We start from the raw sequence: 25,831 nt of genomic DNA on the forward strand, positions 1-25,831 counted from the left end.
GTCCACCCGGGGGCCCCCCTCCACCTCAGAATGGAGTACCACAGGGAGTGTTTTCTCACCCAACCCTGTTATCCCATTACAGCCAATCTGCCCCAACCTACTCCCTACAGCAACTAAATTTCCTTTCGCGATATCACACGGGAAAAAACAAACAAAAATCAACAAATTTTAAAAACATGCAATAGCACGTAAAAAACCCCAACCATCCAGCCAACAAAACTAATATCCCTTCACAAAAAAGGCCAGCTTGGCTTTTATTTTACAAACCACAGGCTTCATTCACCGTCCACAAACGAAACACCAAGCACGCACAAAACTCACCAAAAACCCGACGCTTTCTCATGTGCACACCACAAACAAAGCTCAGACTCTACAAAACAACTGTAAGACCTATCCTTGAATACACACCTGTCCCACTGGTTGCTATATCTAAATCACAAAAACTCAAAATGCAATCAGTACAGTACAAAGCACTACTCTGGGTACACGGCGCAACAATTCTAGACTTCATTTTCTCAGAAACACTTCACAGAACATACAGCATGGAACCTCTTAACACACGCATACACAGACGAGCGAAAAACACCTGGGCCCAACAAGAAGACGAGCACTACAATAAGATCATAGACAAACACACGAACAAACCACACATGGTGGCCCAGAACACTCACACTCACCGAAAACATAACACCTCCACCCATATACGCACACATATAACACGAGCTATAATCATCCCGCCATATTTCCGTGTTTAAGGCTATAAAAAATAAAACAAAATAAAATAACTAAAACCAGAAGTCACCCTCAGAATCCCCAAAGGATTGGCTGATCCGAGCTGCATAGCAACGGCAATTTGAATTGCAAGGCGAGCGACCATCGGCTCTGCCAGCTCACATGCGTGCGGCGCGGATCAGCCAATTACGGGAGAGAGAGGGCTGGCCACCTTGGCGTCGCTCAAGGATATAAATTCGGCGGCGCTGTGACCCTAATAGCAAATAGGCCAATTCAAAGTGTCATTGAGCTACCCTGGAGTACCGGGGCCTCAATCGCGCCGCGAATCCCTTCCTTGTTATTATACCTCTTGCTAACGTAAATGTCCTCTCTGTCTCCAGAGAGTATTTGCATTTTCACTGCCCTCAGCGGTTTTTCTTTTTACCCATTGACGGTGGCAAGGGAATACTACACCTCTCCTCAGACCCGCAGCTCTCTCTATCACAAGGAAACCTGTATAGAGAGGCCCAGCAGTCTGAGGCGACATCTAGGTGTGCTTTCTCTCCTCCTGATCTCTTTTCACCTTCCTGTGGTCAACTGGACCTACATAAGTCCCTCGAGGACTTTTGTATTCGTCTGGGTGGTGCGCTGCTTACCTGTTGTCCCTTTGTAGCAAGGTTTGGCAATAAGGGAGCGGCCCAACACAAAGCTCTGATCCTCTAGGGCACTGGAGAACGCAACCAGTCTGCCACTAGAGGGGTCGAGTCTAGGCTTCTCCTTTCCTCATCTCTCTCTCCCTTCATCATCACCCCTGCCATCCCTCACCTGACCACATCACCCACTCACCCGACCCATGCACCGAAAATGACTAAAATCAAAATCAAAGCTCTTGGTGGTCCCACCTAAAAAAAAAAAAACGTGAGACCCTTGCCAATGCACTGTTTTGTACACAGATCAGAGTACTTCGGTACTTCACCATCCATGATGGCTACCTGGCCTTAATAGAGGACGACAACCATGCCGAGAAGCTCTTCTCGAAGGATGTCGTCCAGACCCTGGATAAACTTGGCTTCTCCCCGGTAATTCCAATTGACATGAAGGCTAAGCTTACGCTCGTCTTCAAAAAACTTGACCGACAAGTCGTCAACGAGTCGGAACTCGATATTGAGGAAGAAATCACATCTTCCTTCCCGGACCCCAAAGTAAAAGATTCTAAAAAAAAAAAAAACAAACTACATTATCAAAGAAAGGTTTCTCTGCCAGGGCCACACCCAAAACTAATCAAAGAAAGGGTTTAACCTCCCCCAAGGTATTTGTTGCCCCTGTTTTGGGCTAGGGGCACCTAAAAACCCCACTGAAAAGCGGAAAAAAGAACACGATGCACTGATGGGGTTTTCAACACCCACTCCTTCAGGGACTGTGGAGTTCCGCCCAAAAAAATCCCCAAAATGCGGCGGTCCCCACCAAATTTTTGCAAACAGCTGTCCCCCCCAAAAGGGGGCTATGAAAATCTCCCCGGAAAGTTAAGGAAAAGGAAAAAAGAAAAAAAACCACCCAAATACAGGGCCGGGGGCCCAAAAAGGCCCGCACGGGAAACTGGGGCAGGCCACCAAAAATGCCAAAAAACCCGCTCTTAAACCGGTCCGCCGGGAAGATTAAACACAAACAGTCTGAACCCTCCATACACCGGGCCCCTCCTAACACCCTTCTAGGGAGATTCTCAGTCCCCCCCTTCATGAACATATGCGGGAAATCATTCCCCCTAAAAAGGGGGTTTCAGATCCCTGCAAAAAGCACTGGAGGCTAACAATTTTCCCGCTTTAACCTTGGGGAATCTCATTTGATTAAACCCCCTTTAACCAGTCTTTTTCAGTTCCCAGCCTAAACCAAACAAAAGCCCCTTTCACCGGCCTCAGCCTACACGGGGCCCAGGCAGCGGAGCCCCTACCTGCCAAGCCACCCACCGAGCCCTGCCCCAGTCCTGGAACCTCCGTTGCTAGAGCCAGACACCGGGCCCCATTTCAGTTCCCACTCCTAAAGCCCCCTCGGCACCCCCTCCACGGCCTCCTCCTGTCTTTCAATCAGAAAGGGAAAAAAAAATATAAAAATCCCCACTGTCATGGACCCTTGGGGAAATCTCCCCAGCGTTTATCCCTCTGACACCCCTGATGCCCCACCTCCTACCCCAGCCCTTTTACAGCCCCTCGGGAAACCTTCACTGATACGAGGGCGGGAGGGGGCCTCGGGACAAACTGCTACAGCCCCAAAACAATCGGCATCCGGTCTTTTCGAAAACCCCCCAAATCCCATTACTCTGTGGGTTACAAAATTGGCTCAAAAATTAAAAATAAAAGAAAAAAGGGGGTTAGTAACAAAAAAGGAGCAAAACCATCATGGTCACAGTCAAAAGGTTACACAAACCTCGGAAAGGCAAAAATGCGCGCACGCCCGACTGATTAACAATGCCCGACAAAACCCAAATTTAAAAAAGGGGTTACTTCCTTGGATACAACAAAAAAAATACATGGCCACCTTTCACTCCACCCCACGCCTCCCTCAAAACAACACACCGTACTCCACGGGACAACCGAAAAACAGAACTGTCAACACAACAGAAAACACACCCCACATCATACTCTAAAAAACCAGGGGCTCAAAAAACCCCACCCCCCCCAAAAATCTACATGAAACACCATCTACTTTTCCCCAACCCAAATCAAGAAAAACGATGGCGTAGAAATTGGCATCAAAAACGACATCTCACCCAAATCATAATAATTTTCAGTCAGACCTACGGGCAGCCCGAAAAAAATACACCACAGGGAACCCACATACTAGCAACACTATCTTTCCCCCCAAGAAGACCTTTCTCCCAAAACCTGACACCCTTGCAGTTCCTGAGGCATAAAAAAACCAATATACACAGGGGAAAGATTTTTAATCGAAAACAAACGCCTTTTTTTTTTTACAACCACAAAAACCCACCGTTGCCAAGGCCTCGCCTCCCAATACAAAAAGGGGCAGCCCTTCCACACCTCGGTCCACACACACCAACATCCCTATCACATAACAAAGCAAAAACACCGACATAGTTTTGGGGAAAAACCACAGAGCACAACAAACACCCCCATATCACAACGGCACGTCACATCCAGCGACCACCCCCGGTCTTTTTAACACTGTCAACAAACCCTACATGTCCCAAAAACAACCCCGAAACCCTTTCAACATCAACTGGGAGGGCTTCAGACAATCACTTAAAGACCCACATTTAACGATCTCGGGGAAACCCCCCACCACAAAAAACACCCCCCTTTTCCCCAGGGGTACCAGACATAAAACCCGGCCCGCCGGGCCAAAACCCCCCAAAAAACAACACAAAAGACTACCCCCCTTATTACGAAAAATCAAAATCCCTGAAATTGCTTAAAATACAATACAACACACAACTCACACTAACACGGGGCGGGGGACACACTTTAAACGCACACGTTTAAAGAAAACCCAAAACCCAAAAAATAACAAACCACAAAATTTAAAAGAAATGAAAAAACCCCCACTGGGACACACTCGCGCAAAGACTATGTAAAAACTCAAAAGCCCCCAAAAATTTTTTGGATTTTTCCTTAAAAAAACTCAGGGGGTCGAACAACAGAAAATCACATACTTTATAAAACACACACAGAAGAAGGTTGACTTGGAGGAGAGGGGGCCCTCTCCCAGGAATTTCCAAACCCTCCCCCCCCGAAAACGCCCAAATTCCACCACTTAAGAGCCCAGGTTAAAAACCTACATACACCCAAAACTGGAACATAATCCCCCAAAAACATCTCACACAAACTCTCACGGGGACAGCCCCCCCTCTCCACCCAATCAAACCCCCCAGAAAAAATAAAAAACCCCATAAAAACGAAACCAAAAACACAACACCAGGAGAAAGAAACATAAACAAAACAATCATCGAACATTTTCCCCCCGAATGGATCAGCAAACTACACCATATCTTAAATGCCACTGGCAACAGGATTTTTCCCCCTGAAAATTTTCCAAACTGCCACACTCCCCTTATACCCAAACAGGAAATCACCACGGGGGGGGAATTCCGGGGGCCCCATCTCATTTTTTAAAAGCCCCAAGGAAAATGCAAAGAAGGGGTAATCGCCCAGAACCCCATCCCCCCCTTTTAAAACCCAACCCAAAAAACAAAAACATTAGGCAATACGGTTTCGCCCACACGGGGGGACCGAGAGCGCCATCCCCCTTTTGCTTCCCGGGAGATCGTTTCCGGGTCTCCAAACAAGCACCGGGCGAACGAAATTTACTACGGACGTCAGAAAGGGCCCTTTGGTAAGGTTGGCATAGGGTTCTCAATAAAAACTAACACAACTACCCCCCCCCCCAAAACACTTAAAAACCCCTTCTCTGCAGCTTCCGGGAATCCCGGGAAACTGCCACAATACCCCTGGAGCCCACCTGGGCCCACCCCCATCCCCCCTCAGAAATGGGAAACCACGGGAAGCGTATTATCGTAAACCCTCTATACCCCTGAAACAGAAAATCTGCCGAACGACACCCATACAGCAACTATTTTTCATTTTCAACTATCACACGTTTTAATCATACCCCCTTTCCTAAATCAAAACATTTATGAAACAACAGAAAAGTTTAAAACAGAACATCAACACATTTAAAGCACCATGGAAAATACAAAAAACCCATAAACAAATTCAAACCTCCCCCATGCACCCCCAAAAAATCACAACCAACCCACGATCAAAAACACCAACTTTTCCCTACACTCACCCCGGGAAAACCTTTCTGGGACTTCATTTCACAAAGCACACCTTCCCAACAAAAGTTAAAAAAAAAAGAATGCAAAACAAAAAAAACACAAATCAAACAAAAACGTTTTTCCCAGGGCTGCCACACCCAAAAAAAATTTTCAGATTTCTAAAAAACAACGTCAGACCCACCCTTTAGAATATACTCCCTATCCCACGGGTTTCCCAATATCATACCCCAAAAACCCAAATGAAAAAAGACAAAACAAAGAAAAACTCGGGGTATACGGCGAAACATTTTTTTAACCCCGAATTTCAGCGAAACCTACACAGAACATACAGCAGGGGAAACCACTAAACCACGCATACACAAAAGGGAAAAACCCACCTGGGCCAGACTACGCGAACAAAAGACGAACAATATAACAAAAATTTTCGAAAAACAACAAAAAAACTCCACAAACCAGGGTCTGGTGGAAAAACCCACTACCAATCACAGAACGAAACACCCCCCACCGATATACACCACATACACACCCGACCCTGCCCTTTGGGACCAGGGACCATTTTTTTAATGTTCAAATTTTTTTAATGTTTTTTAAAAGGGCTAAAAGAAAAAAAAAAAAATAAAAAAAAACCAAAAGTCACCCTCAAAACCCCCAAAAGGATTAGCAAATCCACGCCGCCCCAGCCCCTTTAATATCAAGGGAAAATAGAGCGCCCCATCGGCTCTCCCAAGCCCCCTGTGACCCCACCTCCCCGGGGCGCGGATTACCAATCACGGGGGAGAGGGCGGGCCATTTTTCGTGTCTAAAGGTAAAAATTTCCCGGGGGCGCTGGCCCACGGTTTCCGTCACTTTCCCCCGCCTCCCCGCCATTTGGCCCGGTGGGATCGCGTCACAAACTATAAAGGGAGAGATTCCAGGACTAAACCCTTTTTTCCCAAACTTGCTAGGGACCCCTGACTGGGTTTTGCTTTTCATTATGAAAGTGCACCGTCCCAATTGCATAATGCAGACACGCGAGTCAGAGGACGAGCAGGATGGAGATGTTCTACGGAAAAAGGGAAGAAAAAAATAATAAAATTTTTAAAAAAAAAAAATAAAAAAAAAAATAAATAAAATAAAAAAATAAAAAAATAAATAAATAAAAAAATTTAAATAAATAAATAAATAAAAAAAAATTTTATATATATATTTTATTATATATAAATATCTATTTTTATATATTTTATATATATATATTTTAATAGGGTACCCCTTACAAAATTTATTATTTTCTACGTTTTGTTATGTTCCTGCTATTTTTCCCGTTTGTTCTATTTTCGTGTTTTTTTTTGTTTTGCTACTGTCATTTTCCCTTTTTGTTTTTGTCACTTTCTTTTCGTTCATTCGCCCTTTTCTTTTTTTTCGTTCACTTTGTTTGATGTTAACTTTTTCTTGTTTCTGCTTGCCTCCTGCTATTTTTGGCCTCGCCACTTATCTCATAAACCTTTTATCCCCCCATTATTTTTTAAATAATTTTTATTTTTTTTTGGCTCCCCTTTTGGCCCCCTCCCCCTAAAAGCCCAACCCCCCATTTGTCACGTATTAAATCCCCCCACATATGAAATTCAAAACACTTACCCGGGTTCTCAAAGCAAATATCCAAACATTTTTCTCATCACTCACACCCAACTCCCCCCACATCCATCTCACCCTTTTCCCCCTGCCCTCTGTCTCTTTCTTCCCCTTCATCACCTATCACTTCACGTTTTTGTACTCCTTTCTTATCTCTCGCCCACCCCTGGAACCCCTAACTTTTTTCCCTTTCCTTTTTTTGGGCTTTAAATTTTTCCCTGTTTACAAAAAAAAAAAAAAAAAAAATGTCTGTAGTCAAGTACCTTTAACCTTAAATTATTTTAAATCTAATTCTAATAAATAATTGCTAACTTTTTTTCTTTAAATTAAAAATAGCTATATATAAAAAAAATAAACAAAGAAAATAAAAAAAATTTTCTTTAAAACCCTTTTTCCTTTTTAAATTTTTTTCCCCCCAATTTAAAACCTGTTACAAAAAAAAAAAAAAAAAAAAAAAAAAAAAACCATTAAACGTAAAAACAAAAATATAAACCCAAATAAATATATATTGATTATATATATTTTTTTAAAAAAAGAAAGAGAAGTTTTTTATTTTAACTTTACCCAATTTTTTTTAAAACTTTTGCCAGCACAGCCAAAATAAAAAACATAAAACCAAACAATTATTTAAAATCCCCCTGCCCCTCGTATTCCAGACATGAACCGAGATAAAAAAACAAACCACGCCCCCCTGCTTTTTTAACCTCTAATTTTTCCTTAAAATTTTAAACACTTTCCCTTCTACCCCACCCCCTTTGGGATTTTTTTCACCTTTTTAAATTTTCTTTAAATTTCGTTAATTTCGTTCAGTAGTTGTCCTTGCCCTTTTTGATTTGTGTGCTCCCTTCCCCCAGTGACCTGGGCTTGTTCTGTTTAGTCCCTCCTCCCCCCCACCCCCCTGTTTACATATTTGCTTATTATATGTGTAGTGTTTTTTTTGGGGCCTTTATAAGAAAACCCTTTTTCTGTATTTTTCCCCTCTGGTTTTTTTTCCCGGGGTTGCCCTTGACCGTAATGTTTTCCCTCGCCCTTTTTTTTTTAAAAAAGTCGAACCCTGACATTGCGACCGTGCCAGGATCAACGGGGGGGAAAAATTTGGCACCTTTCGGGAACTACTTGAAGAAGGTGAACTCGGGGCCTTGGGCTGGCCTTTTTACACTACTACAGGAGCAAAAAAGAGGATCAGACGCGGGGGCTAGCCCTGTCTACCGGAAACGGGAGTAAAAGAGGCCTGTGGGAAGAGCAGCGTCGCAGGAACCGCAAGGGGGCTGCGTCCCGGGGGCAAAAAACAGGCGCTATGGAGAAACGTGGGCCCCCACTTTTTTGGGCCTTTCTCTGGGCCCCCTTACGCGAAAGGGGGCAAAGTCGTCCCCGGGGAACCCCCAAGTCCCGGGAGTAGAACGCTGGCCCGAGGAGCGACTGGAAAGCGATCCCTCTGCCCAAGGAAAACCCGTCGCCGGGGGGAAAATTGTCGGCAAAAACGGACAAAAACCCAGAAACTCCCCCGGGGGAAAGGCCGTCGGAAGAACCGGCGCGGTGGGGGGGGGGAAGCCCCCAGCCGACGGTTTTTAAAACCACCCACCCACTGCACGGGAAGTCGGGGGGAGCCCCTGCCCCCGGGCGCCCCCGGAGGGGTCGGCCCCTTTGCCCAGGACTCTCTCTCCCCTTTTCCCCTTTTCCCCTCTCTCTGTTTTCCCTTTTCTCTCTCTCTCTTCCCCCCTTTTCCCTCTCCTTTTCTTCCTCCCTCTCTTTTCCTTTTCTTCTCTCCCCTCTTCCTTTTCCCCTCTCTCCTTTTTTTTTTTTCTCTCTCTCTCTCTCCCTTTCTCTCTCTCCCCCCTCAAAATGTCTCCTTTCTCTTGTCTGCCTGTCTGTCTGTCTGTCTGTCTGTCCTCTCTCTCTCTCCCCTCCCCCCTCTCCTCTCTCTCAAACTTTTCTCTCCTCTTCTCTCTCTTTTTCTCTCCTCTCTCTCCCCTCTCTCTCCTCTCTCTCTCTCCTCTCTCTCCCCTTTTCTCTCCCCTCCTCTTTCTCTCTCTCTTTTCTCTCCTCTTTCTCTCCCTCCCCCTCCTTTTTTCTCTCTCTCTCTCTCTGTGCGTCACTCTGTCTGTTTGCCTGTCTGCTGTCCTTCTGTCTCTTTTGTCCCCTCTCTCTCTCACTCTCTCTCCTCTCTCTCTCTCTCTCTTTAAAATTTTTCCCCTCTCTCTCTTTCTCTTTTATAAAAACGTCCCACTATCTCTTTCGATTTCTCTTTTGATTTCTCTCTCCCCCTCTCTCTCTCTCTCTCCCCTCCTTTTCCCCTCCCCTCGTCCTCTCCCCGCTCTCTCTCTCCCCTCTCTCTCTCTCTTTTTCTCTTCTTCTTCTCTCTCTCTTTTCTCTTTTTTCTCTCTTTTTCTTCTCTCGTCTTTCTCTCTCTCTCCCCCAATTGTCTCGCTTTTTTCTCTTCGCCTGGCTGTCTGTCCCGTCCCGTCTGCTGTCGTCTGTCTTCCCGTCTGTTTTCTCTTTTCCTCTCCCCTCTCTTTCTCCTCTCTCCTCTCTCTCTCTCTCTCTCCTATCTATCTATCTATCTATCTATCTTCTATCTATCTTTTTCTCTTCTCTATCTCTCTCTCTCTCGTTCTCTTCCCCTGTCTTTTTGTCTGGGCCCCCTCTCTCTCTCTCTCTCTCTGTCCCGTCTCTCTCTCTCTCTCTCTTGTTCGTCACTCTGCTGTTTGCCTGTCTGTCTGTCTGTCCCGTCTCTCTCTCCTCTCTTCTCACTCTCTCTCTCTTTTCTCTCTCTCTCTCTCTTTATTTTCTCTCTCTCCTTTCTCTCTATATAAACTGTCCCTTTTATCTCTTTCGATTTCTTTTTTCGATTTCTCTCTCTCTTCTCTCTCTCTTCTCTCTCTCTTCTTTCCCCCTCCCTCCTTTTCTCTCCTCTCTCTCTCTCTCCTTCTCTCTCTCTCTCCCCTCTCTTCTCTCTTTTCTCTCCTTCCTTCTTTCTTTCTCCCTCTTTTTCTTTTCCTCTCTCTCTCCTTTCTCTCTCTCTCCCCAAAATGTCTCGCTTTCCCCCTCTGTCCCGCCCGTCCCGTCCCGTCGTCTGTCTGTCTGTCTCCTCCCCCTCTCTCTCTTCTTCCCTTTTCTCTCTCTCTTTCTCTCTCTCCCCCTCTCTCTCTCTATCATCTTCTATCTAAACTATCTATCTATCTATCTATCTTTCTCTCTCTCTAAACTCTCTCTCTCTCGTTCTCTCTCTGTCTTTCTGTCGTCTGTCCCGTCTCTCTCCTCTCTCTGTCTGTCTCTTCTCTCTCCCTTTTCTCTCTCTCCTCTCCCCTCCCTCTCTCTCTCTCTCTTTTCCCCTTTTTCTCTCTCTCCTCTCTCTATCTATCTATCTAATTTTCTACTACTTTCTAGCTCTCGCTCCCACACTCTCTCTCTCTCTCTTTCTCCTTCTCCTCTCTCTCCCCTCTCCCCTCTCTCTCTCTCCCCTTCCCCCTCTCTCCCCTCCCCCCTTTTCTCTCTCCCCCTCTCTCTCTTTTTCCCCTCTCCCTCAATATTTCCCCGCTTTTTTCCCCTGTCCCGTTTGGGCTGTCTGTCTGTCCCCTATTTTCTATCTAACCCCCTTCTCTCTCTTTCTCTGTCTGTCTGTCTGTCTTCTGTCCTGTCTGTCTGCTGTCTGTCCCCTTTTTGTCTGTCTGTCTCTCTCTCTCCCCCCCCCCCCCTCCTCTTCTCTCTCCTCTCTCTCTCTCCCCCTCTCTCTCTTCTCTCTCCCCCCTCTTTCTCTTTTCTCTCTCTCTCTCCCCCCTCTCCCCTCCCTCTCTCTCTCTCTTTTCTCTCTTTTCTCTCTCTCTCCCCTCCCTCCCCTTCCCCTTCCCCTCCCCCTCTTCCCGTCTCTCCTCCTCCATTTCTCTCTTCTCTCTTCTTCTTTTTTCCCCCTTTTCTTTTTCTTTCCTCTTCCTTTTTTTCCCCCTTTCTTTTCTCCCCTTTTTCCCCTTTCTTTTTCTCTCTCTCTCTCTCTCCTCTCTCTCTTTTCCCTACTCTCTCTCCTCTCTCCTCTCTCTCTCTCCTCTCTCTCCCTCCTCTCCCCCCTCTCTCTTCCCCTCTCCCTCCTCCCTCCCCTCCCCCCCCCTCCCTCCTCCCCTCTCTCTCTCTCCCCTTTTTTTTATTTTATCTATCTATCTTCCCTTTTTTTCGCTTTCTTTTGCCCGCCTTTTTTTTCTTCTTCCCCTCTATTTTCTTCTAATCTTTCCCCTTTTTCTGTCCCGTCTTTTGTCTGTCTGTCCTGTCTGTTTGTCGTCCCGTCTGTCTTTCCCGTCTTCCCCGTCTTCGTCTGCCCCCCCCCCCCTTCTCTTTTCTTTTCTTCTCTCGCCTCTCTTTCTCCTCTCTTTCTCTCTCCCCCACCCCCCTTTTCTCTCTCTTCCCCTGTCTTTTTTATCTTTTTCGATCTCTCCTCTTTTTGTCTCTTGGGCTGTCTGTCTGGCTGTTTGTCTCCCCTCTCTCTCTTCTTCCTTTTCCCCTCCATTCCCCCTCTTTTCTCCCTCTCTCTTTTCTCCCTCTCTCTTTTCTCTCTCTTCTCTCCCCTTCTCTCTCGTCTCTCCCCTTTTCTTCTCCCTCTCTCTTCCTCTCTTTCTCACCTCGCCCCTCTCTCTCCCTTTTCTCTCTCTCTCTCTCTCCTCCTCTCTCTCTTCTCCTCTCTCTCTCTCTCCCCTCTTTTTCCCTCTCTCTCTTAAAATTTTTCCCCGCTTTTTCTCTGTTCCCGCCTGTCGTCTGTCTCTCCTTTTATTTTGTATCTTTCCTGTCTGGGCTGTCTGTCTGTCCTCTCTCTCCCCTCTCTCTCCCTCTCTCGGGTCCTCTCTCTCTCTCTCCTCTTTTTTTCTCTCTCTCCTCTCTCTCTTTCTCCTCTCCCTTTTTCTCTCTCTCTCTCTTTCTCTCTATATATCTGTCTATATATCTCTTTCGATTTCACTTTCGATTTCTCTCTCACTGTACTAGCCCCGGGGTAGTACCGGGGGTTTTTAAATTTTTCGGGGCCCCCCATCCCAGGGGGCGGGGGTTTTGCGCCCCGCCCGCGCGAAAGTTTTCAACGGGCGCCTGGAAGGGTTTCTGCTGTGGCTGGGGACCACGGCGGGCGGACTCGGTTTTCCGCCCAGTCAGCAAGCGTCACACACGTGAGCAAAATCAAGCAACGTATGTCACACCAAGAATATCCTTTTATCAAATGGAATCCCAACCCAAAATAACTAACTAAACCCAAAATAACCCAAACTCTCTCTCTTGCTCTCTCTCTCTCATTTTCTCTCTCTTACTTTCTCTCTCTCTTTTTTCTCTTTTTCTCTCTCTCTCTCTCTCTTTCCCCCCTCCCATCCCTTTAAAATATTTTCTCGCTTTCTCTCTGTCCCGCCCGTCGGGCTGTCCCCTCTCTATTTTTTATCCCGCCTGTCTGTCCCGCTGTCTCTCTCTCTCCTCTTTTTCTTTTCTCTCTCTCTTTTCTCTCTCTCTCTCTCTCTCTCTCTTTTCCTTCTCTCTCTGTGCGTGACTCTGTTTTTTTTGCCTGCTGTCTGTCTGTCTGGCGTCTTTGTCTGTCTCTCCTTCTCTCTCCTCTCTCTCTCCCCCCCCCTCTCTCTCTTTTCTCTCTCTCTCTCCTCTCCCCCTCTTTTCTCCCCTTTTCTCTCTTTCTTTCTCTATTTCTCTCTTTCCTCTATCTATCTATCACTCTTTTGGGGTTTCTCTTTCGTCTGTCTCTGTTTTCTCTCTCTCTCTCTCTTTTCCTTCTCTCTTCCTCTCTCTCTCTCTCTCTCTCTCTCTCCCCTCTCTCTCCCTCCCTCTCCTTCTCTCTCTCCTCCCTCTTCTCTTCTCCTCTCCTCTCCCCTCCTCTCTCCTCTCTCTCTTCTATTTAAACTTAAATTTTTCTTCTATCTTCTATCTACTTTCAGCCTCCTCACGGGTTCTCTCTCTCTCTCTTCCCATCTCTCCCCTTCCCCTCTCCTCCTTTTCTCTCTCTCTTTCTCTCTCTCCCTCAATATGTCCTTTGCTTTTTCTTTTCTGTTTGTCCCGTTTTGTCTGTCCTTTTCTTTACATCTACCTCTCTCTCTCTCTGTCTCCTCTGTCTGTCCCCGTCTTCTGTCTGTCCCGTCTGTCTTCGGCCCGTCTGTCCCCGGGCCTCCCCTCTCCCCTCTCTCTCTCTCTCCCCCCCCGCCCCCCCCCCTCTCCTCTCCTCTCTCTCCCTCTCTCTTTCTCCTCTCTCCTTTCCCTTTTCTCGGTTTTCCCCTCTTCTCTCTCTCTCCTCTCCCCCCTCTCTCTCCCCTTTTTCTCTCTCCGCTCTCTCTCCCTTTTTCTCTCTCTCTCATTTTTTCCTTTTTCTCTCTTCTATCTATCTATCTCCCTTGTTTCTCTTTTGCTCTGTCTCTTTTCTCTCTCTCTCTTTTTCTCTCTCTCTCTCTCCCCTCCCCTCTCTCTCTTCTCTCCCCTCCCCTCCCTCCCCCCGTCCCCCTCTCTCTCTCTCTCTCTCTCTCTCGCCCTATTTATCTATCTATCTATCTATCTGCCCTTTTCCCCCTGTCCCGCTTGTCTTTCTGTCTGTCCCCTTTTATCTATCTACCCCTCTCTCTCTGTCTGTCTTTTCTGTCTGTCCCATCCCGGGCTGTCTGTCTGTCCCGTCTTCCCGTCTGTTTTGTGTGTTTGTCTGTCTGTCTGTCTTTTCTGTCCCTCTCTCTCTCTCTCTCCTCTCTCTCTCCCCTCTCCTCTTCTCTCTCTCTCTCTCTTTTTCTCTCTCTCTCTCTCTCCTCTCTCTCTCTTTTCTCCCCCCCCCCCCCTCTTTTCTCTCTCTCTCTCTGTATTTCCCGTCTTTTTCGGGTCTCTCTCTTTTTTTCTCTGTCTGTCTGTCTGTCTGTCTGGCTGTCTGCCTCTCTCTCTCTCTCTTTTCTCTCTCTTTTCTGGTCCTCTCTTTTCTGTCTCTCTCCTCCTCTCTTTTTCTCTCTCTCTTTTCTCCCCTTTTTTCCTCCCAATCCCCCCCCTTTTTCTCTCTCTCTCTCTCTCTTTCTCACTCTCGCTCTCTTTCTTCTTACTCTCTCTCTCTTCTCTCTCTTTTTTTCCCCCCTCTCTTTTTTAATTATTCTCGCTTTCTCTCTGTCTGCCTGTCTGCTTCTCTCCTATTTTATGTACTGCCTCTCTCTCTCTCTCTCCTCCGCCTCTCTCCCCTCCCCTTCCCCTCTCCCCCTCCCCCTCTCCTGTCCTGTATATCTTTTGCTCTTCTCCTCTTTCTTTCCTCCTTTCGTACTCTTTCTTTTTCTTTTTCGCTGTCTCCCTCTCTCTCCTCTGACCCAAAAAGGGAATCAGGGGTAACTCTGGGGAGGGACTATTTACGAATAAACAGGGAATCATTCCAAGGTCCCTATCCAGCCTCACTAAGGGGATCCCACAGGGGGGGGTTTCTCAGTCCCCCTTTTTTTTTAAAATTTCCTGTATCCTCAACAAAAATCCCAGGGGTGCAAGTCCTCCAGCAACATTTGCATCTCTCCCGGACCACACTGCCTAAACAAAACCCGCGTTGTCTGGACCTGGTATCCGAGGAGTGTTGCAGGACAGGACTAAAGATCTCTGCAGCCAAATCCAAAGCCATGGCTCTGAGACAGAGAGTTTAAGGCACAAGTCTGAAAATCCAGGGAATGGACTTGGAGTGGGTTCAGGACTACCTCTACCTTGGGGTAAGGATAGACCGGACCCTCTCCTTCCACAAGGAGGTCCAGTACCTGATTGACCGAACAAAATCAAGACTGTCTGTCATGAGAGCAATGAGTGGAAGACGCATAGGGGCCAGACACAGAGTACTAAGATCATTCTATGTACATGCTGTCAGGCCCATTGTAGACTATGCCTCCCTCGCTCTGATTGGCATTAAGAGAAAATATAAAGACCAACTGGAGACAGTCCAAAACGAAGCCGCCAGGGTCATTCTGGGTGCCCCAAGGTGGGCGAAGGTCCTTAACCTCCTTGTAGAGGCAAACCTTCTCCCCTTGGCCTCACGAATTGATCTAACGGCAGCACAATTCTTATCAAAGGTCATCCAGGCTTCCAGGAACACAAGCCTAAGACATAAAAGAGTCAGACGCCTAGAACAGGATAACGAGCTATTTGCAAATAACTCCTGGCTGCCTCACACATCCAGGGTGTTAATACGCCATCAGCTCAAAGAACCGCTACTGGCCAAGGGCATGGACTCCCCTCACCCTGACTTTGTCGAAGCTCCGCCGTGGGCACAAACCTCGATAGAGTTCTCGGTCATGAAACTGGCAAGCAAAAAGAACGAATATTGTATGCCTAGCCTAAAGGCAGAAACCCAGAGGGTCATTGCAACCATCACCCCTCCGGGGAGCAGAACATATTACACGGATGGATCGGTCGATCCCTTGACCCACACTGCAGGTGCTGGCTTCGCAGCAAGGGATGCCACAAATCCATTGATGGTACAGACAACGCCTCCTCGCTACAGGCAGAGGCAGTTGCTATCATGGGAGCACTGAGCCACACTTCCGTGAGGGAAGGACACGTGGTCATACACACAGACTCCAAAGGAGCCGTCGACTGTCTTCAGCAGCGCTCACCCACTGACAATATCTACCTTCTGACACTGGCACAGAGGATTTTTGCACAGGGTAGAAGAATCATCATAAACTGGGTTCCCAGCCACATAGGGATCAGAGGTAATGAGCTTGCTGACAGATTAGCCGAAGTTGGCAGGGGTAGGCCCCCTAATCCCATGATAATACATCAGAGCCGAAAATTACTTAGGAGGAAGTGTACGGTGACGGCCACCTCCTTCCTCCTGCAGCTTCACAGAGATCCTCCCCCTCGGCCAGATGGTACTCAGATGCCACAGACTATGAACCACTGGTACTCTCTGAAATAAACAGCAGAGGTAATGAAGTCATTCTGCACAGAATGCGCCTAGGTTACCACTGTGCATGGCAGATCATACAAACAATAGAACGTGAAGAGAGGTGTTGCATGCATTGCGGCGAGCCGAACGCCACACTTGTACATTACTTAGAGAATTGCGTGCATACGCAATTCCTAAGACAAAGTCCGCAGAACACAGCCATCGTGCTGGTAAAGAGATTATGCGAGATGCTTACACCACGGCTACAGGAGCGCCTGCTGGCAATTCCACCGCCACGGTAAGCACCAAGTGTCAGACAAACAAATGAGACAGCCATAAAAAGCTGACACAGGCCGGGCCATAAGTGAAAGGCCCAGGCGAAGCCAGAACTTTGCAAATCTCAAGCACGCTAGCAAGCATGTCTGTCTCTCTGTATTTATCTGTCTCTACCTGCCTCTCTCTCTCTCTCTCTCTCTTAATATATTTATCTCTTTCGCTCTCTCTCAATATGTCTATCTCATTCTTTCTCACACACACACACTCTCTCTCTGTCACTATATGTATATCATTCTTTCTCTCCCTCTCTCTCTTTATGTATATATATAAATCCATTATTTTCTTGATGAATCCCCATATATATAATTTAGCTTTGAGGTACTATTGACGTAAAACTCGGAAAATATGAGAGCTTAATGTAAAGGTATTACAAAATTACTATAAAAGTTTTACATCTTACACGATTTAATGTTCTTTTTAAGTGATTAAGCTTTCTAGTTTAGAGACAGTGCGATGCACGTTTCAAAACCCAATTAGATTTTGTTTCATGGCTCTGATGTATGATTCTTTCAATATCAGGGACGTTTGGTTTTTATCCTGTGATCAGTGTGTATTGGAAGGAAATGTGTTCTTTTCTCTATTGGTCGGTCATAGCAGTACGAAAGATAAAGTTATATTGCATAACAAACTATAGTGAATTACATAGCTTTTCTTATATCGTCCTTCGATGCATGATAAAGAAACTTTAGGAGGATGTCTTTGTGAAAAGAAATACATTATTGCTTAAATCCTTTATTACACGCGTACACACACACACACACACAAACACACACACACACACACACACACATACAGATATATATATATATATATATATATATATATATATATATATATATATATATATATATACTATTATATATATATATATATATATATATATATATATATATATATATATATATATATATATATATGTATATATATATATATATATATATATATATATTATATATATATATATATATATATATATATATATATATATATAAACAGATCATCATATTTTGTTGATTAATACCATCTATATCACTTACCTTTGCAACAGTACTGATCTACTACAAGGCAAATAAAAGCGCTTTTGTGTAAGTAGGACACAATTAAATAATCTTGCATAAAATACCAAAATGCAATACCCTGTCCCCGAAACAAAAACCGTGAATCTACATCTAAAAATATAGGCTAGAATAGTTTTTAGTAATCGTTCTTCGTCATCCTTCAGCCAGACTTCGTTTCAGGCAATCTCAATTTCTGAAATGCTTTCAGCACTTTTCTCCTGTCCGCCATCGTCATCTGCGTCGTCTCTGTCACCGCCAATCTTGGTCGCAGTCCCATCGCCCGTCGGTCTGGGCAACATCAACTTCAGGAGCACCGACGTCGGTCCAGGAGAACAGAGCCATTTAGGGCCACGGCATGAAACACCGCAAAAGGCCCACCAGACGGCGGCGGAGGCAGCACCTGCATCGTGGAGGCGATGAGCACGTCCCCGTGGTAATGCGCTGCTTGGAACTCCACCCCAAAACAACCCGGGCTGCTCAACTGTATCTCCTCCGCCAAAATGGTCCGACTTCGACCTCGGCTATCCAGGATCCGAACCCCATGGCTGCTCAGAGGTTGGAACTGGCGGTTGAACATCCTCCCTCGTGTTCCTGGTTCCTCCTTTCCCCAGCCGACGGTTCTTTGCGATCCTCAGGCTGCTCCATGGAAACTCAGAGTCCAAACAAGGTTATTGGCCATCACGTCGTGGGGAGATGGAGGATGGGGAGGAGGATGCCTTCCAAAGGAGCCGACTCGGTGGTGAGAAGGAGGAAGAGGAGGGGAGGAGGGCACCTTCCACATGGAAGAGGAGGAGGAGGAGGAGGAGGGGGAGGGGGACAATCTCCAAATGGAGCGTCATGATCGTGAGGATGTGATGGAGGAAACTTTTCAAAAGCTAAGAAAAGACCAAATTATGGAAAGCCATGGCTCCTGGCGTCGCTGCGGAGAGGACACCTCAAATAGGATCTCCCCATCCTGAGGCTGGACTGCGTTCAGGCTCAGGATGGGGAGATCCCACAGGTCGAGGCAACGCTGCATTTCCTTTATTAGGAAGCCTCGACGGCTCGTGTGCGGCCGGAATGGATGCGATGCAGGAGTGGCCCCCGCGGGTCGTCGGCGAACCTCGGAGGAAACATACTGTTAGGACGACAGTCAAGACTTGACTTTAGCAAGTTTATTGAGACAAAAGCTTACATCTCAAAAGGATGAGATAACGTTGGTTATCCTCAGCCCTATCTTAATAAGTCCCTGTGTGGATTCACATGCCAAATATAGAACTTATTATTAGGTATATGGATAGATTAGTTTATATGCAATACTTAAAAAAAAAAAAAAAAAAAAAAAATCTTATTTTTCTTTCTCTTCCCTTAATAGTTATTTTACAATCTACGCTACACTCTGCAGGACCACAGATATTTTTATTTTTCATTCTCCTCTCCCTTCTTCTCTTCTTTGGAATCTTTGTCCACAACTTGTTTCAGTTTCTTTTCAATAACATACATCCTTTGCATCATCTGGATAATTGCGGATATTTCCTTCCCAGAAGTATCCGCATCACTATTCCGGGGCACTTCCTTCACTTCCTACCGTTCATCCTGACCCTGATCATTGCCCTTCGGTGACGGCGCCACACGCGGTGAGCCCTGCAGCCAGGCGTTGGGGACTGAAGTCGAAGCCTCTGCCTGCGTGGTGGCTGGCACTTTTTCTTGTGCTGCGATTCCTTGCTGGGGAACCGCCGAAATAATCTTTAGTTATGGCCTCATTCTGCATGCCAGGGATCCGGCATTGTGAGTAGAAAAGGGAAGACTGCAATCTGCGATCCAAAATGTTGATACCTTGTTAGGGAAAATGAAAACAAACAACATATATGCAGGTGCAGTTTTAGTCAGGGAGTTGCTAGGACTAAATAAGCCGATTCGAAATGCCAAAAGAGAACCATGGTGGAAAAGAAGACTTGAAGTGCGAGTGAATGAGATGAACAAAGATCTTTGTTGGGTGAATATGTTGATTGAAAAGAAGAAAATCAATCATAAGTATAGAAATTGTCTGCAAAATAAATATAAGATTACACAGAAGGGACTTGCCACTGCTAAGGAAGAAATATTACAAAGATTAAAGGCTATCACAGGGAAGATAAAACGCTATAACAATCGGATAAACCAATATCAACAGAATAGGTCATTTCAGAATAACCAAGGAAATTTTTACCAGCAGTTGAACAGTGGTGGATAACATGAAGCAAATGATGTTCCAGATGCAGAAGCAAAGTGAAGGACTTTTGGGAAGGAATCTGGGGAGTACAGAAAGAGCATAATGAATCAGCTGAATGACTAGGGGAATTCAAGAATGAAATGAAGGGAAACACCTTGGAGCAAGGAAGGTTAACCATCACAGAAGAAGAAAATGCAAGTGCTGAGAAAGATACCCAAGTGGAAAGCACCAGGCCCTGATAGGGTACAAGGCTACTGGCTGAAAAACTTCAAAAGCATGCATAAAACCCTCATAAAGCACCTTGAAGTGTGCCTGGGGGATGTGACACCTAACTGTATGACCAAAGGGAGGATGATCTTGATACAGAAATATTGATTTAGAGAAAGGAAATACTGCGAGTAAATACAGGCCAATAACCTGCCTACTGCTACTAAGGAAGCTGCTGACAGGAATAATTGCTAATGAAATGTACGAACATCTAGATTCAAGATCACTGTTACCTGAAGAGCAGAAAAGATGTAGGAGAAAATCAAGAGGAACGCATGACTTGCTATATATTGATAGAATGGTACTAAAGGAGGTTAAGCAAAGGAAGAAAGGGCTTGAGATGGGCTGGATAGATTGCTGCAAAGCATACCCAATTCATGGATTCTGGAGTGCCTGATAGATGAACAGCTCAGTTTCTTGAGGAAAGTATGAAAACCTGGCGAGTAGAACTAACATGTGGAGAACAAATGCTCGGAGAAGAAAATATCAAGAAAGGACTCCTCCAAGGGGTCACATTATCTCTTCTACTGTTTGTAATTGCGTTGATTCCATTGAGGAAGTTAAAGGCAGGACACGAATTTTCTAAGAGCGGAGAGAAGGTTAACCTGGGTATGACGTTAAACTGCATCCCCCTGCTGCCTTGTAGGGTATGCCTCTTCAGGCAAAGGCTAGGAGAGGGGAGCTCTCACTCCAGATCCCCCTGCTGCCTTGTAGGGTATGCCTATTCAGGCAGGGGCTAGGTCCAACGCCGACATCTGTGGTGGCGTCAGGAAGGGCATCCGGCCTTAATATGAAGCTGCCAATCTAATAATATGATGTGGATAAAAATGATCCGCACCGGCGACCCATGATGAACATGGAAAAGCCAGTTGAAGAAGAAGGAGAGAAGGTTAACCATCTTTTATTTGTGGATGACCTAAAGTTGTATGCGAAGAATGAAAAACCATTGGACTCCTTAATTCAAACAGTTCGGATTTTCAGCACAGATATTGGAATGGAGTTTGGAATAGAAAAGTGTGCCATGCATTAAAAAGAGGAAAGGTAGTGATGATTAAGTTACTAGGCGAGTCTGCGATTGTCAGTAAAGGATGGAGAAAGCGACAAATATTTGAGAATGCTTCAAGCAGATCAGATAAGACACCAGGAAATGAAAGATAAAGTTACAAAAGAGTACGAGAGAAGGGTACGGAGAATTCTGGAAACAAAGCTAAATGGAAGGGATCTCATAAAAGGCATCAACACTTTGGTAGTATCGCTGCTCAGATATTCAGCTGCATTTCTAGACTGGACAAAATTTTAGATGGAACAGATAGATAGACAAGCAAGGAGACTGATGACAATGCACAATGCCTTACATCCGAAAAACAACGTTGATAGGTTATATTTACCACGGAAAGATGGACTTTTAGAAGTAGAGGTTACAGTCAATATAGCAAAAGTTTCATTGAAAAGGTATGTCAACAATAGTACAGAAAGGCTACTAAGTTCACTTAGAATCATGGATGAGGGTGAAGAAATCGAGTCGGAAATTGATATGCAGAAAAGAAAGAGAATGGAAAGAAAAGAAAACTGGAAAGAAAAGACACAGCACGAACAATTTCTAAGGTAAACTGATGACATCGCTGGTGAGGACAAGTGGCTATGGCTAAAGCAGGGGAAAGTGAAGAGGGAAACAGAATCTTTAATCCTTCCAGCACAAGAACAAGCAGTCCATACAAATGTGATCAAAGCGAAAATTTATTAGACTCAGGAGCAAAGTAAATGTAGAATGTGCGGAGAAAAGGAAGAAACAGTGAACCACTCAATAAGTGAGTGTAGTAAGATGGCACAGAGAGAGTACAAGAGAAGGCACGATTGAGTTGGTAGGAGGGTGCACTGGGATGTTTGTAAAAAATATGGCATCGAAGTGAATGATAAATGGTATTAACACGAGCCAGGCTCTGTCATAGAGAACAACAGATGTAAGATGTTATGGGATTTTATAGTGCAGACAGACCATGCTATCCAAGCAAGGCGTCCAGATATGATAGTCATTGATAAGAAAGCAAACAAGGCTCAAGTAATAGACTTTGCTATCCCATATGAGAGCAGGGTGAACAGTAAAGAGATGGAAAAGATTGAGAAGTACCAAGATCTCGCACGAGAACTGAAGAAGCTGTGGGACATGAAGATAGTGGTCATTCCTATAGGATTAGGGACACTTGGAAATACCCCAAAGACGCTACAGAAAAGAATGAAGGACATTGGCATTGAGACCAGGATTGGTGAGCTGCAGAAAACTGTTATCCTGCATACAACAAGGATCCTTAGAAAGGTACTTGAGGTTTGAGCAGTCGTGTTAACATCAAACCTTGAAAAAAAAAAAAAAATGCATAGTGATATTGATAATGATAAGAATGATAAGAATGATAAAAAAAATAATAATAATAATGAAAAGATAATAATAATAGTAATGAAAATAGTAATAATAACAAGAACAGTTATATTACTAACACTGATAATGATGTTAATGATAAATAGGATAAATATGATAATGGTAACAATAATAATGATGATAATAATAATAACTATAACAATAATAATAATAATGATAACAATAATAACAACAACAATAATGATAATAATAACAATAATAATAATAATAATAATAATAATAATAATAACAATGATGATGATGATAATGACAATAATGGTAATGTTAATGATAAGAGAGTATTATTAAGGTGTTTCCCTTCATTTCATTCTTGAATTCCCCTAGTCATTCAATAATAATGGTATTGATAATAATAATAATAATAATAATAATAATAATAATAATTATTATTATAATGATAATGATAACAGTAATAATAATGATAATAGCAATAATAATTATGATATCATTAATAGTAATGCAAATCATAATGATGATAATAATAATACTGATAATACTGATAACAATGTTAGTGTTGATAACAGCCAATAATATTGATGATAATAATAATATTGATAACGATTACAACAACAATAATAATAGTAGTGCTGATAACAAAAATAACACAAAGATAGTAACAGTCATAATGTTATTGGTGATAACTGAAATAACAACAGCGAAATGATACTGATTATGATGATAATTTCAGTGATAATGATAATACTCAAAATGTTAATCATATCTATAACATTATTAGTGTAAGCTAAAGGTCAACATGTCATTATCATCATCTCTCTTTAAAGATAGTTGATTTATTATCAAAATTATTAAGACTATTAGATTATCAACAATGATGGTGGTGATGTAACTTATATTGCTAGTGACAATTGAAAATATTTATCATAATAATAACTATAATAAATCTAAAATAATGACGATAAAAATAATGATAATACCGATGTTGAGTATTATGACCGTGATGAGAGATATATGCAAATGATGATGGCGAAAAAGTGGCATCATATATGTATGTATGTATGTATGTATGTATGTGATATATATATATATATATATATATATATATATATATATATATATATATATATATATATATATATGTATATATTTATATATATGTATATACCATTATCGTTATCATTACCATTATTATTACTCTTATTAACATCATTATCATCATTGATATAATTATACTAATAATAATGATAGCAATAAACACACACACATAGAGAGAGAGAGTGAGAAAGGTTATCTGGGGTTAATACTGGAATATTGCTCAATAGGCCTTGCAAAGAATGGGCCTCATACTCTAATTACATACATTTTTTTTTTTTTTTTTTACAACGGCGTGTGGCGAACGAATCATAGGGCAACCACAATAAAATTCATTAAACAACAGACATAATACAAATCGTGTAGTAACACAGCAGAGTTATCACAATACCTCTGCTGTTGTTAAGGGGTAAGGGGTATTTAAATGTCCTCCAGAACTAAATATAAATCAATAATAAAATGGTGCATCCTGAAAGTACTGTGACAGTTTTTTTAAGCCAATATTTTTAGCAGTGGTTAATGTCATCAGTGTGCAGAAGAAATTGTAGGGGTAATGTAGCATCCTTTACTGAAGATCCTTAAAGTTTTCATGCCTATGAAACATGTCTTGGCTTCATCCGATATTTAAATGTGAGTGTTAAGAAGCTATGTGGAGTTCAGTCGATTTCATTATTAACCTTGGCCCATACTGAAATCTTGAAGTCAGTATCAACCCTGGTTGATACAGAACATGGCTGAAGCTATGCTACGTTCACTCGTACAGTAAGCAACATGCACCAACATCGAATACTTCAGCAAAGGTGGGGTTCTTAGGTAAACTATTAAATTCCGTTCTGTTAATTTTCTGCTTGTCATACCAGGCCTTCTCGGATTCTTCGTGGGAAAAGAATCAATATAGAAACTCATTCAGTGCGGATTTTAGTGAACGATAATTTGGTCAGCTGATAAATGCAGTACAAACTAGTAAACTCTAACGTCACTTTAGTCACGATATGCTTCTTTGTTTTTAATTTTTCATAATATACAAAGTGAGTATATGAATATGTATTGTTGTAGGATGTAAAATCAAAACACCATACATTACGATAAACCAATATATTTATACAAGTTGAGTATAATCCATATAAATGCCACTTTCCTCACAATTGGAGAAAACACCTTATCAACATACATGTATAAACAAATAGAATAGATCCTCAAAATGATAGAGAAAAACATTCTACATCCTAATAGAAAAATATCCTTGAAAACTAAGGAATTCAGGTCCTTGGAATTAAATGAAAAAGATCCATAGCCTTCAAAAAAGAACAGTAAAGAATCCAGATCCTAAAAAGGTGAAACATGAAGACTGCAGAGACTCCTGTTTACGTACTCTCGACCACGTTTCTGATCCAGCCTAAGAAATGGCCGACTTTTGTGTAGACGCCAGGGAACTCGGGCAAGGCACACTTCACCCCAAAGGACACAACCCCGACGACGTAATACTGATCACTGGAGTTGTCCACGTAGAGCAGAGGGCCTCCGCTGTCACCCTGGAGGAAGAAGGATGGACTGGTTAAATCTCCGTTTGGAGGATTTTTTTCGCGCCTTGGTAATTGGAACAATAATTGCACTGATATCGAGTTTACACTCGATTTTAGATTCAACAGAGATCTAGATTTAAAATTTAGATATGTCTATTATTATTTTTATAACATCAGTTTCGTTGTTATTTTCGCAAGTCGAGCCAAAACTGTAAAAAAAAAAAAAATCAGACTCTGAACTAAAGGCAAGGAAAATCAAATAAAACTACCCAACTGAAGCGAAAACCATCATTTACCTTGTCTTCACTCAATTAAAGTCGAAACAAACTACCCAAAAACTCGTTCGCTCGTTTCCATCGCTACTCACATTGCACGCGTCCTGCCCTCCTGTTCCAGCGCAGATATGCCGACTGTCCACCACAGGCCGGGTCTCGACGTTGCGGTAATATACTCTGCATTGATTTGTGTCCACAACGGGCACGTAAGCCTCATTGGGCACCGGCGACGTCCTGCGGTTCTCTGCACACGAGAAAGCTAAGGTTATGAGTTACTCTTCGGATGCAAATTTTGTATATATAGGTATAAGAAATATGTTAAGTTAATTTCCCAGTGTAAGATGTATTTGCATACCTCCCGTTACCTGTTCCTTTTCCTTACTGTCTCGCCATCCTCCTCCTCCTCCTCCTCCTCCTCCTCCTCCTCCTCCTCCTCATCATCATCATCATCATCATCATCATCATCATCATCATCATCATCATCATCATCATCATCATCATCATCATCATCATCATCATCATCATCTCATACGATTTGATCTTTCTGTATTTTATTATTTGTTATCTCTTAATTCTTATTTTTTACTGACACTCATTCAAAACTCACCGAATGCCGTCCTCCCCCAGCCAACCACGAGCAGATTCCTGTTCAGGTAATCTCTGTTCGGGTCATTGAAAGGGAGACACGCAGGGCGAACGTCATCTGGAAAAGGGAAGATTAATGTTCTGCAAAGATGT

General features: G+C 43.6%; 1 protein-coding gene and 1 pseudogene across 2 annotated transcripts in view; both read right to left on the reverse strand.

The window, feature by feature from the left end:
- Positions 1 to 17,512: 17,512 nt before the first annotated feature.
- LOC119575804 lies at positions 17,513 to 19,126 on the reverse strand (annotated as a pseudogene).
- Positions 19,127 to 24,374: 5,248 nt separating this feature from the next.
- The window catches only part of LOC119576177 (venom protease-like), a 16,747-nt gene continuing 15,290 nt past the window's right edge, over positions 24,375 to 25,831 (reverse strand). For both annotated transcript variants that reach the window (XM_037923749.1, XM_037923748.1), the window contains 3 exons: positions 25,701 to 25,796; positions 25,186 to 25,337; positions 24,375 to 24,827 (listed from right to left, as the gene is read on the reverse strand). In XM_037923749.1, coding sequence (XP_037779677.1) covers positions 24,660 to 24,827; positions 25,186 to 25,337; positions 25,701 to 25,796 — 416 coding nt within the window. In that variant the 3' untranslated portion in view covers positions 24,375 to 24,659. The remainder of the gene's footprint in view (positions 24,828 to 25,185; positions 25,338 to 25,700; positions 25,797 to 25,831) is intronic.

This window comes from Penaeus monodon, chromosome 8, assembly GCF_015228065.2.
Source record: "Penaeus monodon isolate SGIC_2016 chromosome 8, NSTDA_Pmon_1, whole genome shotgun sequence".
Lineage (NCBI taxonomy): Eukaryota > Metazoa > Arthropoda > Malacostraca > Decapoda > Penaeidae > Penaeus > Penaeus monodon.